The sequence below is a fragment of the Sus scrofa genome, chromosome 1 (genome assembly GCF_000003025.6).
Source record: "Sus scrofa isolate TJ Tabasco breed Duroc chromosome 1, Sscrofa11.1, whole genome shotgun sequence".
NCBI classification, from domain to species: domain Eukaryota; kingdom Metazoa; phylum Chordata; class Mammalia; order Artiodactyla; family Suidae; genus Sus; species Sus scrofa.
Window position 1 is genome coordinate 179,535,699 of NC_010443.5, and position 16,992 is coordinate 179,552,690.

The window sequence follows — 16,992 nt, forward strand, 5'->3', positions numbered from 1 at the left end:
TTAGGGCCACACCCTTGGCATAGGGAAGTTCCCAGGCTAGAGGTCGAATTGGAGCCGTAACCACTGGCCTAGGCCACAGCCACAGCAATGCCAGATCCAAGCCTCATCTTCGACCTACAGCACAGCTCACAGCAATTCCAGATCCTTAACCCACTGAGTGAGGCCAGGGATAGAACCGGTGTCCTAAAGTATACTAGTCAGATTCATTACCACTGAGCCGCAACTGGAAATCCCAAGACTCTCTTCTTGACAAAACTCTAGTCAAGTTCCTCCAAGCCCTGTTCTCAACTAGCCCTCAGTCTTGGCTTGGAAAAACTGCAGACTCTTGGCACAAATGATTTCATGCAGGGCTAAACTCACCTGTACTAAAAGACATGAACAAATAGTAGCATCATTTCTAACAGCTCAAGGCCACACCTTAGAATAACTCCTATTTCCCTCACAGTGCCTGCCTGAAAAAGCTCAAGGCTGCCAAAAAAATTTACTGTTTGTTCTGGCCCCAAATCTAGTGATAGGCATGTAGGCCCCTGAACCTCCCTCTCCTCCCCCCATAGCAGTTATTTTAGAAAGCTTTCAGGGAGTTCCCTTGGTGGCACAGTAGTAACAAACCCAGCTAGTATCCATGGGATGTGAGTTCGATCCCTGGCCTCACTCAGTAGGTTAAGGATCCGGTGTTGCTGTGAGTTATGGTGTAGGCCAAAGGCATAGCTCGGTGTGGTGTTGCTGTGGCTGTGGCATAGATCCCTGGCCTGGGAACTTTCATTTCAGCCCTTAAAGAGAAAAAGGAGCTTTCAATTATAAATCCTTTCTTTGCCTTTGAGATGTAAATGTACCACACAAAACTGTTTCTCCAAGAGGCCTGAGAGCTCTCTCTTAGAAATGCAAACATACAGGAAGATAATTCTCACTCTCCTGTCCAGTCCCCATAGGAAGATAAAGGTCTAACTTTGAAGGGTGTCTTGCTTTAACTTGCACCACTGCCTCCAGTCACAAAGATAAAAGTTTGTTCTGTGATAATCTATGTAGGAAAAGAATCTGAGAGGGAATGGATATGTGTATATGTATGACTGGGTCACTTCGTTGAATAGCAGAAATTCTCACAACCTTGTAAAGTAACTATACTTAAGTAAAACTTTTTTTAAAAAAAGAGAAGTTTGTTTCCTCTCTGGGTGTGGTCCAATTAACAAGCCCAGATGGCCTAGTCACACAAGTCAAACCTCCTTAGCACCTTCCCTTAGCACAGCCAAACCTTTAAAAAGTCTCTCTCGCTCTCTCTCTCTTTTTTTTTTTTTTTTTTTTTTTTTTTTTTTTTTGGTCTTTGTAAGGACATACACCCATGCCAAATGGAAGTTCACAGCTAGGGATCCAATCAGAGCTGCAGCCACACCAACGATGGATCCAAACCGCGTCTGCCACCTACACCACAGCTCACAGAAATGCCGGATCCTTAACCCACTGAGTGAGGCCAGAGATCGAACCAGAGTCCTCATGGATACTAGTCGGAGTCATTACTGCCGAACCACAACGGGAACTCCTAAAAAGCCTCTTGCCTTCGTTTTCCATGAAGTTCAGTTCACCCTGGACCCTCTTCCCCATTGCAATAATTTTATCACTGAACAAAAATCTATCCTTGTGTCTTTAATTAGTGTCCAACTTTGTTTAGCTCTGGCAAAGGCCACGGTGGTGGGGTGGTTAATGGAGTATATAATGTTCTATTTGAAATTATTTTCTTTTTATGATACAAATCCCTTCTCTGTCATCTTTTTATTTTTACCTAAATATTCAGTAAAATTAATTAGAAACATAAATGACCTTTAACAGCAGGGTTTTTTAAATTATTTATTTATTTTTTTTCTTTTCGTGGCTGCATCTGTGGCATGTGGACGTTCCCAGGCTAGGGGTCGAATTAGAGCAACAGCTGCCAGCCTATGACAAGGCCACAGCAAAGCTGGATCCAACCAAATCTGCAACCTACACCGCAGCTTGCAGCAATGCCAGAATGTTTAACCCACTCAGCGAGGCCAGGGATTGAAATTGCATCCTCACAAACACTTCATTGGGTTCATAACCCACTAAGCCACAATAAGAATTCCTATATTTATTTACTTAGGCTGCATCCGAGGCAGACAAAAGTTTCCAGGCCAGGGACAGAATCCGAACCACAGCAGTAACCTGAGCCACATCGGTGGCAATATCAAATCCTTAACCACTAGGCTACCAGGTAACTCCCTAAGAGTGGGTCTTAGAAAAAAATACAGTGTGCTTCTGAATTTCATGTCTGGGGTGATGCATCAGAGAAGCAAAATAGCATGCTCCGTGGGGAGAAGATACGTAAATCTGTGAATGGAATTATTCCAGTAGCAGTAGGAGTTGAAAGCCAGAGATGAGTATAAGATTATGAGTCTTCTAAGAATTCACAGAAATCTTAGAGAGGGCTTTGGCATTCCACTGCAGGTGGAAAGGGAGTTTCTGGGACAAAGGACCACCAGGTTCCCTATGTTAATAACAGCAATGACGACTACTACTACAACTGCTACTACCTTTTATGAGTACTCACTTCACCCCAGAGCTGTCCTATGTGCCACTTACCTTTCTGCCTTCAGTCTGGAGCACCTCTACCCACCACCGTCAGTTCAAAGCAAATATTCTAATAACCAAGTTACATTATTTACTCCCCTTCTTAAGACCCTTTGGCCTTACAGTTAAAGTTCAGACAAGATGACAAACAGGGCTGTAAGACTGACTATTTCAGATTTATCCTTGGCTGCTCCCTACAAGCATTCTAGAGACATATGGAACTAGTTATACGACTTGTAAGAAAAAATCAAGTGTCTGCCTTTGTGCACCCCCTTGCCCAATAGATCACATATTTCCTTTCCATTTTTCTGCTGTATGTTGTCCACATTCCTACTAGGCCACTTTTCATCCCACACTGTATGTATTTCTGTACATATCTTTCCCTCTGACTAGACATTGAAGCCCTGTGCCCTGTGGTAGAACTGTGACTAATTTATCTTAAAATTCAGTTTGTCTATTCATTTAGTCAACAGATATTTATTATCTACATATTTAGTATTCATTTAGTATCTACTACTCTGAGGCTCTGGGGTGTCAATAATACTTGATTCTTAGAGGTCCCATTGTGGTGCAGCAGAAACAAATCTGATTACATCCATGAGGATGTGGGTTCCATCCCTGGCTTCATTTAGTGGGTCAAGGATCTGGAGATGCAGTGAACTGTGGTGTAGGTCCCAGATGCGGCTCAGATCTGGCGTTGCTGTGGCTATGGGGTAGGCCAGCACCTGCAGCTCTGATTCCACCCCTGGCTTGGGAACTTCCATATGCCACATATGTGGCCCTAAAAAGTATAATAATAATAATAATAATAATAATAATACTAATACTTGATTCTTGGAGTTCCTGTCATGGCTTGGCAGTTAATGAACCCAACTAGCATCTGTGAGGATGTGGGTTCAATCCCTGGCCTCGCCTAGTGGATTGAGGATCCAGCATTGCCAAAAGCTGTGGTGTAGGTGGAAGATGTGGCTTGGATCCTGCGTTGCTGTGGCTCTGGCATAGGCCGGCAGCTATAGCTCCAATTGGACCCCTATCCTGGGAACCTCCATATGCCAAGGGTGCGGTCCTAAAAGAGACAAAAAGACAATAATAATAATAATAATAATAATAATAATAATAATAATAGATTTTTTCAGAGAGTTTCTAACAGAGCCTCAGTATGAACTATCTACAGCTGGCAGGCACTTAATATATACTGAATAAATTAATAAATTAACTTCTGGGTGGTGGGCAGCCAATTTTCTTCAAAGGGAAATTCTGAACAAGTACATATATAGACACTGGTATAATTATTTTCTTCCCTCTTGGTTCTAGTTTTACTTAAGTAACAATTTAAAGCAAAGGTAAGCCAGCTTTTTCTGGAAGTGGCTGGAAGTAAATATTTTCCTGCAATGGGAGTTTTCTGGTCTTTGTTGCAGCTACTCAGCTCTGTCTATTCAACTCCATGGCTTACATGAGCTGCCAAAGACAATACTTAAATTAAGGTGGTTGTGTGCCAATAAAACTTTATGCAGAGATGCCGAAATTTGGATGTATATGATTTTCATGAGTAATATTCTTTCAATTTTTTCAGCCATTAAAAAACGTGAAACTATTTTTACTTTGTGGGTGCTACAGAAATAGGCAGTGGAAAGATTTGTCCTGCAGGCCATAGCTGGCTGGCATATGTTTTAGGAAATTCCTAATGTGTCTGCTTGCTATTTTGAGGGGTTTTGGGGGGGCTGAGCCCCTGGCCTGTGGAACTTCCCAGGCCAGGGATCAAACCTGCACCACAGCAGCCACCCAAGTTGCTGAGGTGACAATGCCAGATCCTTAACCCGCTGCACTAGAAGAGAACTCTAGAAAATACCTAATTAAAAAAAAAAGTACATATGTATATATTTAAAATTCTTATTCTCTCACATTCTCTCTCTCTCCCTCCCTCTGTGGCTATCTCAGATGGAGGCTGAATGGAAAAGGCAAACCCTCAAAAAGCATTAATATATTAATATATTGATATATTGATTTAAGTCACAGGAGCATTAAGCCCATAGACCAGAAATCCATTAGGCTAGTGGATAAAATACAGAGTTAGGCGGTACTGCCCACACAACATACTCCCAAGTGAAATCGGGATCCGGAGAAGCCCAGGAACCTCCCTTCCTACTCAGACCTCAAGCATCCCTAACTGGCACCGCCGCCCAGGGCTCGGCTTCCCGGGCGGGCTTCGGGACGGCGCAGCCGCACTGCCGCCGCCTTCCCACCAATCTCGACCCTCGACGCGTTCCGTTCGTGCGTGGAGGAGCCGGGCGGGAGGAGAGGCCGCTCCGTGGGCAAGGGGCTGCGGCGCGCCGACCGGCCGGCCCCAGCGACGGTGCGGATGGCGGACTCACAGCTGTTCTGTGTGGCCGAGGAGCGCAGCGGCCACTGCGCGGTGGTGGACGGAAACTTCCTCTACGTGTGGGGGGGCTACGTGGTAAGGGGAAGAGGCGGGACGGGGCGGACTCGCGCCGGGAGCCCGCCCGGCTTCTCGGCCCGAGCGGCCGCCTACACACGGCCCCGAGGCGGGGGCCGGTCCGTGATCCCGGCGGGGCGCGCTCGGCACCCCCCGGGGCCCCGCCCCTCCGCAGTCGACCGCTCTCCCCGCCTTGCCGGGGCTTGACGCCGCGCCGCCTTTTCCCACTAGGAAAGCCTTCAACCCCCGGCTTCCGGGCTCCTCCCACTCAGTTCCCCAGGTCCTCACTGTTGCCCCACGACCGCGGCTTGCCCAGCACTTAGTCAGTTATTGCGCGATTGAGGGTCAGTTTCAAATGCATGCGCAGGCTCAAAAGCCCAAGGATGCCATGCTTTGTTATTTTGTAAATATTTCCTTACTCCCCGCGGCGCGATCCGAAATACCAAAATCACTGAAGCATTTAAGTATTTATAAGCAAACAGTGGCATTCTTTTACCAGTGGGTAATGACGAATTTTTTTTCAAGTCTCAAAACAGACTCATGTTAGAAACAGTATGCTTAAGAGTATTATGCTTTAAAATTCTCATTACAGTGGAGGCTTGAATATGCGTATTTTTGTTTCTGTAATCAAAGGATTATAGAAGCAAAGATTCTAAAGATGGAAAACAGTTCAGGAATATATGCCAACACCTGTAGTTTACAGATTGAAAAAAAGCGAGCCGTCTGGAGTTCTACTGGAGGTATAACCTACGTTTTTCAGACTCGATACTATTATGTGACAGATGTAACATGTCTGAATCGCTTACTGAAATAAAGCACATACTGTATATGTTAAATGATTCTCAGATCTAAGTTGGTTTTTGTTGTTTTGTTTGTGTGTTTATTTTTAATTTGATTTAGTATCAGGATGGGAAAATTAGAACTCAAATTTGAGTGCCGACTATACGTGGCATGTGCTAGGAAATTTCATATCCCTAATCTTGTATAATCTTTACCATATTTTGTAAGGTAAGTAATATCCCCATTTTAAAGAGTCAGTAAGAGTAAAATAATTTGAATGACCGTTTGACCTAAAGGGCAACAGATTCCAACCTAGGTGTATTGGATTTCCAAAGTTGGCTTTTTCCTATGATAAACTAACGTAAATTAGGTTACGTTATTATGCTTGCTTAAGGTCTAATATTTCCACCACTTGTTCTTAATGAAAAAGTAGATGTAATGATGGTTTATGCAGAAGAAATATTTTAATTGTTTCTTGAGCCCTGCCACTTGATGTACAGGTGTAAAACTTCATCTGCTATAGTAATTCTTAATATTGTAAAATTTAAATGAAAAAAACTCAAATAGTAACCTGTCATATCTCATGTGGAGATAGTGTAGATTATTATTGGGTCCATAAACTGGAATGTCTAAATTTTTAAAATCTCATTTTATTCTTGAAAATTGTGTAATTGATAAGATTTGAGGTCTTCTAGTGGCAGTCAGTGAATAGAAATATTTATTTTCTTATTACTGATTAATCTCATGAGTAAATGTTCTAAGAATCACCCTGAAAAGTACCACACAGATTTAGATCAAGTCTACCACTTTTTAAATTCTAGGGATTGTCAGTACTTAAATATGCCTAAGACTTAAGCAGAAGGAAAGGGAGAGTGGGAGACAGAAAAGACAGGACATAATCATGAGAAAAAGTAGAATCCTTCCAACAGTTGTTTTATTCAAAAGCTTCTGAACAGCTAAAAGGCCCTAGAATCTCGGTTAATCCAGTACTCAGTAAAGAATAATGGTTAGATGATTCCAGGTTGTATGTTCTAAGCAAAACTTTCCTCCTCATTAACAGAAACATTGTGTGTTAAAATTGATGTGTATGGTAAAACTTGAACTGCCCATGTATATGTCTAAATTACTAAGCTATTCTATTGTTGAACATACTCTAATGGACCTTGTATCTGAAAATAGCCCTGCCTGTAGAGGTAATGCTCTAGAGGTAATGCTGAAAAAGTAAGTGGTTTAAAAAAAAAAAAAAAAAAAGGTAGTAAACTGGGTGCCAGAATATTCTTTTGCTCCTAATTCTCCCATATCCTTTCCACATTACTGAAATTCATACAAGCTTTAGTGTTTCAACTAGTGAGCAGTTTTTCCAAATTTTTGAGGAGAAACACTGTTTTAGCATGTTTGCAGTTTGCTTTCCTCTTAAGGCTTAATCATATGAACAGTTTTATTTCCATAATATAATGGATGCTAATATATTTTGCCCTGAGCTTTTTCTTTTATAAAAGAGCTGCATGAGTCTGCTTAATTATATATTTCTGTTTTGGATGAGGACTTAAAGGGAAGAAGAATCAATTTAGGAAACGTTTGAAAACAATGAAGGTTAGACTCTTACAGCACCAATATTAAAACATATTATGATACTATAATAATTGTATCAGTGGTCCTTATGCAAGCTGAGATAGCATGATGAGATGGAAAAGAAATTACAGGGAGTTCCCATCATAGCTCAGTGGAAATGAATCTGACTTGCATCCCTGAGGATGCAGATTTGATCCCTGGCCTCACTCAGTGGGTTAAGGATATGGCGTTTCCATGAGCTGTTGTGTAGGTTGCAGACAGGGCTAGGATTCTGTGTTGCTGTGGCTGTGGGGTAGGCTGGCGGCTATAGCTCCAATTCGACCTTTAGCCTGGGAACCTCCATATGTTGTGGGTATGGCCCTAAAATAAAAAGAAATTACAGAAGCAGCCAAGCATAGAAGACTATTTTGTATATAAAAGATAGCATTTCAGTTCTGGAAAAAACAATTGCTTAATGGTTCTGGGACAGCTGGAGGAAAATGATAATGAAGTCTTTGAACTGATATATTAAATGTAGAGAAATTAAGGTGTATGATATCAGGAGTTCCCGTCATGGCTCAGTGGTTAATGAATCCGACTAGGAACTATGAGGTTGTGGGTTTGATCCCTGGCCTTGCTCAGTGGGTTAAAGTGTCTGGAGTTGCTGTGAGCTGTGGTGTGGGTTGCAGACACAGCTCAGATCCAGCGTTGCTGTGGCCCTGGCATAGGCTGGCAGCCACAGCTCTGATTAGACCCCTAGCCTGGGAACCTCCATATGCCGCCAATGTGGCCCTAGAAAAGACAGAAAGACAAAAAAAAAAAAAAAAAAAAAGTATATGATATCAGAAGAAAATATGCGATTTGTAAAATTGTGAGTTGGCGAAAAAAAAAAAAAACGGAATTGGGAAAAAAAACTATAAGGGAAAAAGATTAGTAGACCAGAGTTTAAAAAAAATTAAAATATGTGCTTTTTAAATACCATAAAGTGAGAAGGTGAATGAAAAACTGGAAAAAGTATTTGCAACATATATGGTAGACAAAGGCCCTATGAAATAAACATCAATATTTCCCTTGAAATATGAACAGTGGATATGCACAGCAATTTATGAAGAAGGAAATAGAAATATAGTATGAATCAAAGAAACCCAGCTTAAAATAACGAAATTTTTTCTCCAATTTGCATATATTAAAAAGAATTTTTGAGGGAAGCATGGGGAAATGAATCACTCATGCATTGGTAATGGTGGTACAAATTTGTGTAACCTTTTAAATTTTATTTTTATTTTTATTTTTTTGCTTTTTAGGTCCGCACCCGCGGCATATGGAGGTTCCCAGGCCAGGGGTCAAATTGAGCTTCAGCTGCCAGCCTGTGCCAAAGACACACCAGATCTGAGCTGCATCTGTGACCTGCACTACAGCTCACCACAAGCTGGATCCTTAACCTACTGAGCGAGGTCAGGGATCAAAACCGCATCCTCATGGATACTCGTCGGATTCATTTCCACTGCACCACAACAGGAATTCCTTGTAACCCTTCTTTAAGAGAAATTTAGGAATGTGTAGTAAACACCCCAAATGTGTATTTCTTTTTTTCTTATTCTTAAATTTATTACAGGTGGTTTACAGTGTTCTGTCAATTTTTGCCATAGAGCAAAGTGACCCAGTCATTCATATGTATACATATATATACTCATATATATACACACACACTTATATATATGTATATATATACCCAGTCATATATATATACATACACATTCTCTTTTTTTCTCATGTTATCTTCCATCATATTCTGCAACAAGTGATTGGATATAGTTCCCTGTGCTACACAGCAGGACCTCATTGCTTATCCATTCTAAATGTAATAGTTTTCATCTACTAACCCCAGACTCCCATCCATCCCACTCCCTCCCCTGCCCCTTGGAAACCACAGGTCTGCACTCCATGCCTGTGAGTTGGTTTCTTTTCTCTAGACAGGGTCATCTGTACCACATTTTAGATTCCACGTATAAGTTATTTTATATAGTATTTGTCTTTCTCTTTCTGACTTACTTCACTTAGTGAGAATCTCTAGTTCCATCCATGTTGCTGCAAATGGCATCATTTTGTTCTTCTTTATGGCCAAGTTGTATTGTACTGTGTATTTGTACCACATGTTCTTAATCCATTCATCTGCTGATGGATATTTAGGTTGTTTGCTTGTCTTGGCTATTTTGAATAGTGCTGCAATGAACATATGGGTGCATTATCTTTTTGAATGAAATTTTTGTCTGGATATATGCCCAGCAATGGGTTGGCTGGATCATATGGTAGTTCTATATTTAGTTTTCTGAGGTACCTCCATACTTTTTTCCAGTATGGAAATGAATTCCTACCAATATTGTAGAAGGGTTCCCTTTTCTCCACAACCTCTCCAGCAGTTGTTATTTGTAGACTTATTAATGATAGCTATTCTGACCTGTGTGAGGTGGTACCTCATTAAAGTTTTGATTTGCATTTCTCTAATAGTTAGTGATGTTGAGCATTTTTTTCATGTGCCTGTTGACAATCTGTATGTCTTCTTTGGAGAAATGTCATTGAGGTCTTCTGCCCATTTTTCAGTTAGGTTGTTTGGTTTTTTGCTGTTGAGTTATATGAGTTGTTTGTTGGAGATTCAGCCCTTGTTGGTTGCATCCTTTGCAATTATTTTCTCCCATTCTATAGATTGTCTGTCTGTTTTTTTTTTTTTAAGGTTTCCTTTGCCGTGCCAAAGGTTGTAAATTTGATTAGGTCCTATTGGTTTATTTTTGCCTTTATTGCCTTGGGAGAATGACCTAAGAAAACATTTGTAGGGTTGGTGTCAGAGAATGTTTTGCCTATGTTCTCTTCTAGGAGTTTGATGGACTTATGTCTTTTATTTAAGTCTTCAAGCCACTTAGAGTTTATTTTTGTGCAAGATGTGTATGTTCTAGTTTCATTGATTTTCTTTTCTTTTTTTCTTTTTTTTTTTTTGGTCTTTTTGCCTTTTCTAGGGCCACTCCCACAGCATATGGAGGTTCCCAGGCTAGGGGTCTAATCAGAGCTGTAGCCACCGGCCTACGCCACAGCCACAGCAATGTGGGATCTGAGCCATGTCTGTGACCTACACCACAGCACACAGCAATGCCGGATCCTTAACCCACTGAGCAAGGCCAGGGATCAAACCCGCAACCTCATGGTTCCTAGTCGGATTCGTTAACCACTGCACCACGATGGGAACTCCTAGTTTCATTGATTTTCATGCAGTTGCCAGTTTTCCCAGCACTGTTTGCTGATGAGAATGTCTTTTTCCCATTTTATATTCTCACCTTCTTCATTGAAGATTAATTAGCCATATGTGTCTGGGTTTATTTCTGGGCTCTCTGTTCTGTTCCCTTGGTCCATATGTCTATTTGTGTTACCAGTACCACACTATCTTGATTATTTTTATTTGTAATATTGTCTGAAGTCTGGGAGAGTTATGTCTCCAGCTTTTTTTCCCCCCCTTGAAATTGCTTTGACAATTCTGGGTCATTTATGGTTCCATATAAATTTTTGGATTGTTTATTCTAGTTCTGTGAAAAAATGTCATGGGTTAATTTGATAGGGATCACCTTAAATCTGTAGGCTGCTTTGGGTAGTATGGTCATTTGAACAATATTAACTCTTCCAGTCCAGGAGCATGGAATATCTTTCAATTTCTTTGAATCCTCTTCAGTTTCCTTGATTAATGTTTTATAGTTCTCAGCATATAAGCCTTTCATCTCTTCGGTCAGATTTATTCCTAGGTATTTAATTGTTTTGGGTGAGATTTTAAAAGGTATTGTTTTTTATATTACTTTTATTTTTTAAATCTTTTTGTCTTTTCTAGAGCCACACCCATGGCATATGGAGGTTCCCAGGCTAGGGGTCTAACCAGAACTGTAACCACCAGCCTACGCCAGAGCCACAGCAATGTGGGATCCAAGCCATGTCTGCGACCTACACCACAGCTCACAGCAACGCCAGATCTTTAACCCACTGATCAAGGCCAGGGATCGAACTCACAATCTCATGGTTCCTAGTCAGATTCGTTAACCACTGAGCCATGACGGGAACTCCTATATTCCTTTTCTAGTATTTCATTGTTAGTGTACAGAAATGCAACTGATTTCTGAATGTTAATCTTGTATCCTGCTGCTTTGCTGAATTCATTGATAAGTTCATTAGTTTTTGTATGGAGTCCTTAGAGTTTTCTATATATAGTATATAGTGAAAAATTTACCTCTTCTCTTCCATTTCGGATACATTTTATTTCTTTTGTTTCCTGATTGCTGTGGCTAAGACTTCCAATAATATGTTAAATAAAAGCAGTAAGAGTGGGCATCCTTGTCTTGTTCCAGATTTTAGTGAGAAGGCTTTCAGCTTTTCTCCATTGAGTATTATATTGGATGTGGGTTTGTCATAAATGTCTTTTGTTATGTTAAGATATATTCCTCGTGTACCCACTTTGGTAAGAGTTTTAATCATGATTGGATGTTGGATTTTGTCAGAGGCTTTTTCAGCATCTATTGAGATGGTCATGTGGTTTTTGGACTTTTATTAATGTGGTGTATGATGTTGATGGATTAGCATATGTTGAACCATCCTTGTGAACTTGGGATGAATTCCACTTGGTTGTGGTATATGATCTTTTTTTATGTGCTGTTGTATTTGGTTGGCTAAAATTTTGTTGAGAATTTTTGTGTCTGTATTCATCAAGGATATTGGCCTGTAGTTTTCTTCTTTGGTAGTATCTTTTGTTTTGGTATTAGGCTGCTGGTGGCTTCATAGAATATCTTTGGAAGTGTTCCTTATTCAATCTTTTGGAAAAGTTTAAGAAGGATGGATATAAGCTCTTCTATTTATGTTTGGTATAATTCACTTGTGAAGCCATCTGATCCTGGACTTTTGTTTGTAGGGAGTGTTTTTATGACATATTCAATTTCGTTTCTAGTGATTGGTCTGTTCAGATGATCTGATTCTCCTTGATTCAGTTTTTGTGGGCTGTGTGTCTCTAGAAAGTTGTCTACTTCTAGGCTGTCAAATTTATTGGCATATAATTGTTCATAGTAGTCTCATTTTTTTTTTTTTGTACTTCTGATGTATCTGTTGAGATTTTTCCTATTTCATTTCTTATTTTGTTTATTTGGGTTCTCTCTTCTCTTGGTGAGTCTGGACAGAGTTTGTCAATTTTGTTTACCCTTTCAAAGAACCAGCTCTTGGTATTATTGATTTTTTCTATTGTTTTTTGAATCTCTGTTTTATTGATTTCCTCTCTGATCTTTATGATTTCCTTCCTTCTGATGACTTTAGGTTTTGTTTCTTCTTTTTCTAATTCTTTTAGGAGGTGGGTTAAGATGTCAACTTGAAATTTTTCTTCTTTTTTGAGGAAAGCCTGTATTGCAATGAATTTCCCTCTGAGCATTGCTTTTGCTGCATCCCATAGATTTTGAGTGGTTGTGTTTTCATTGTCATTTGTTTCAATGTATCTTTTAATTTCCTTTTTGATTTCCTCATTGATCCATTGATTTTTAAAAGTAGCATGTTGTTTAGTTTCCATGTCGACAGTTTTTTCTCATTTCTTTTCCTGTGGTTGATTTCTAGTTTCATGACATTGTAGTTAGAGAAAATGCTTGAAATAATTTCTGTTCTCTTAAATTAGTTGAGGTTAGTTTTGTGACCCAGTATGTGGTGTCAGTCCTAGAGAATGTTCCATGTGCACTTGAAAAGGATGTATATTCTGGGGTTTTTTTGGATGTAATGTCCTGAAAATATCAATTAAGTCTAACTGTTCTATTTGTCACTTAGGATACCTGTTGACATATTGATTTTCTCTTTAGAGGATATGTCTATTGATGTCAGTGGGGTATTCAAATCTACTATTTTGTATTCCCATCATTTTCTCCTTTTATGTCTGCTAGTATTTGTTTTATGTATCTGAGTTCTCCTATATTAGGGGCATATGTATTGGCAAGTGTAATATCCTCTTCTTGAATTGATCCTTTTATTATTAAATAGTGTCCTTCTTTGTCTCTTTATGGCCTTCATTTTAAAGTCTATTTTGTCTGATATGAGTGTTGCAACTTCTGCTTTCCTGTCATTTCCTTTCACATGAAATATCTTTTTCTGTCCCCTCACTTTCAGTGTATATGTGTCCTTTGCCCTAAGGTGAGTCTCTTGTAGGCAGCATATTGTAGGCTCTTGTTTTTTTTTTTTTATCCACTCTGCCACTCTAGTTCTTTTGATTGGAGCATTCAGTCCATTGACATTTAAGGTAATTATTGATATATATGTAATTATTACAATTTTAAACCTTGTTTTCCAGTTGATTCTAAGTTTTTCCTTTGTTCCTTTCTTTTTTTGGTTGGATGATTGCCTTTTTTTAATTTTTTAATTTTTATATTTTTTGTATTTTACAGACGCACCTGCAGCATATGGAGGTTCCCAGGCTAGGGGTCCAATCAGAGCTGTAGCCGCTGGCCTATGCCAGAGCCAAAGCAGTGCCAGATCCGAGCCATGCCTGTGACCTACACCACAGCTCACAGCAATGCTGCATCCTTAACCTTAGAGGAGGGAGCTCCCATCATGGCACAGTGGAAATGAATCTGACTAGGAACCATGAGGTTGCGGGTTTGATCCCTGGCCCCACTCAGTGGGTTAAGGATCTGGCGTTGCCATGAGCTGTGGTGTAGATTGCAGACACAGCTCACTCAGATTTGGTGTTGCTGTGGCTGTGGCGTAGGCCAGCAGCTGCAGCTCTGATTAGGCCCCTAGCCTGGGAACCTCCATATGCCCCTGGTGCAGCCCAAAAAAGGACAAAAGACAAAAAAAAAAAAAAAAAAAAAAAAAAAGAATTTGGAGGAAGGTAAGATCCCTCCATAAAAGGCAGTGCTGCAAGCTGCAGTGTGATATTCACCAGTGACTACAGCAGTTAGGCACCAGACTTGATTTCTGGGAAGGTTTTAGACCTGGCTTCTCTTTACATAGATCAGAGGCTGGTTCTCTATCTCTAATGATTCTTTGAGCAATCTAATATTCATTTCTTAAAATTTTTTTAACTTTAAAATTTGAGGTGTTTATACAAAAGTGTAAGTAAAGTAAGTATTGTGTTTAGCTTTCTGATTAAGAAATCACCTAGAATCAGTACTTTAGAAACTTCCTGTTTATCTTTCACTGATTACATTGTTCCTCCCACCCCCACAGGGTACCTCTATTTTAATTTCTTGTTAATAATTACATTCTTTCTTTATTATTACTCAGTGAATTTATTACATTTATACTTGTACAATGATCATCACAATCCAATTTTATAGGATTTCCATCTCACAGCCCCAGCGCATCCCCCCTGCCCCCAAAACTGTCTCCTTTGGAAACTAAGTTTTTCAAAGTCTGTGAGTCAGTATCTGTTGTACAAAGAAGTTCATTGTGTCCTTTTTTCATATTCCACATGTCAGTGATAGCATTTGATGTTGGTGTCTCATTGTCTGACTGACTTCACTTAGCATGATAGTTTCTAGGTCCATCCATGTTGCTAAAAATGCCAGTATTTCATTCCTTTTAATGGCTGAGTAATATTCCATTGTGTATCTGTACCACATCTTCTTGATCCAGTCCTCTGTCTATGGATATTTAGGTTGTTTCCATGTCTTGGCTGTTGAAAATGGTGCTGCAATGAACATTGGAGTACCTGTGTCTTTGCGAGTCATGGTGTTCTCTGGATAGATGCCCAGGAGTGGGATTGCTGGATCAAATGGTAGTTCTATGTTTAGTTTTTTGAGGAATCTCCAGACTGTTTTCCACGGTTGCACCAATTTACATTCCCACTAACAATGTAATAGGGTTCCTTTTTCTCTACACCCTCTCCAGCACTTATCATTTGTAGACATTTTGGTGATGGCCATTATAACCAGTGTAAGGTGGTACCTCATAGTGGTTTTGATGTGCATTTCTCTAATAATGAGTGATGTTGAACATCTTTTCATGTGTTTTTTGGACATCCATATGTCTTCTTTGGAGAATTGTCTGTTTAGATCTTCTGCCCATTTTTTGATGGGGTCGTTTGGGGTTTTTTTGGTATTGAGTGGTAGGAGGTGTTTATAAATTTTGGAGATTAATCCCTTGTCAGTTGATTCATTTGCAAAGATTTTCTCCCATTCTGTGGGCTGTCTTTTCATTTTGTTTAGGGTTTCCTTTCTTGTGCAGAAACTTAAGTTTAATTAAGTCCCATTTGTTTATTTTTGTTTTTATTGTCAGTACTCTTAAGAGATAGATCTGAGAAGATGTTGCTGTCTTATATGTCAGAGAGTGTTTGGCCTATGTTTTCCTCTTAAGAGTTTTATAGTATCTGGTCTTAGATCTAGGTCTTTAATCCATTTGGAGTTTATTTTTGTGTATGGTGTTAGGGAGTGTTCTAATTCCATTCTTTTCCATGTGGCTGTCCAGTTTTCCCAGCACCACTTATTAAAGGGGCTGTCTTTTCTCCATTGCATAGTCTTGCCTCCTTTGTCATAGATTAGTTAACTGTATGTGCTTGGGTTTCATTCTGGGCTTTCTATCCTGTTCCACTGATCTATACTTCTGTCTTTGTGCCAGTACCATACAGTTTTGATGATTGTTGCTTTGTAGTATAGTCTGAAGTCCGGGAGCCTGATTCCTCCAGCTCCATTTTTCTTTTTCAGGATGTCTTTGGCCATTCTGGGTCTTTTGTGCTTCCAAACAAACTTTAAAACATTTTGTTTGAGTTCTGTGAAAAATGTCCTTGGTACTTTGATAGGGATTGCATTGAATCATTGAAGATTGCCTTGGGTAGTATAGTCATTTTGATAATATTGATTCTTTCAATCCAAGAGCATGGTATGTCTTTCCATCTATTTGTGTCCTCTTTGATTTCTTTCATCAGTGTCTTATAGTTTTCAGAGTACAGGTCTTTTGTCTCTTTAGGTAGGTTTACTCCTAGGTATTTTATCCTTTTGGATGCAAGGGTAAATGGGATTGCTTCCCTAATTTCTCTTTCTGATCTTTCATTGTTAGTGTATAGAAATGCCATCAATTTCAGTGTATTAATTTTGTATCCTGCGACTTTGCCAAATTCATGGATGAGCTCTAACAGTTTTCTGGTAGTGTCTTTAAGATTCTCTAGCTATAGTATCATGTCATCTACAAATAGAGATAGTTTTACTTATTCCTTTCCAATTTGGATTCCTTTTGTTTTTCTTTTCTGATTTCCTTGGCTAGGACTTCCAAAACTGCGTTGAAGAGTGGTGGCGAGAGCAGACATCCTTCTCTTGTTCCTGATCTCAGCGGAAATTCTTTCAGCTTTTCACCCTTGAGAATGATGTTTGCTGTGGGTTTGTCATATATGGCCTGTATTATGTTGAGGTAGGTTCCTGCTATGCCCACTTTCTGAAGGGTTTTTATCAGGAATGGGTGTTGGATTTTGTCAAAGGCTTTTTGTTTCTGCATATACTGAGAGGATCATATGGTTTTTATTCTTCCATTTATTAATGTGGTGTATCACACTGATGGATTTGTGGATATTGAAGAACACTTGCATCCCTGGGATAAATCCCACTTGATCATGATGTACAATCCTTTTAATGTATTGTTGGATGCAGTTTGCTAGTATTTTGTTG

The 16,992-nt window shown here is 39.7% G+C and overlaps 1 protein-coding gene across 6 annotated transcripts in view; it reads left to right on the forward strand.

The window, feature by feature from the left end:
• KLHDC1 (kelch domain containing 1) overlaps positions 4,524-16,992 on the forward strand; it is a 65,335-nt gene continuing 52,866 nt past the window's right edge. Inside the window, exon 1 of one of the 6 annotated variants that reach the window (XM_021101403.1) lies at positions 4,524-5,032. In XM_021101403.1, coding sequence (XP_020957062.1) covers positions 4,937-5,032 — 96 coding nt within the window. In that variant the 5' untranslated portion in view covers positions 4,524-4,936. The other 5 variants (XM_021101387.1, XM_021101396.1, XM_021101378.1 and 2 more) reach the window with 5 other exon arrangements.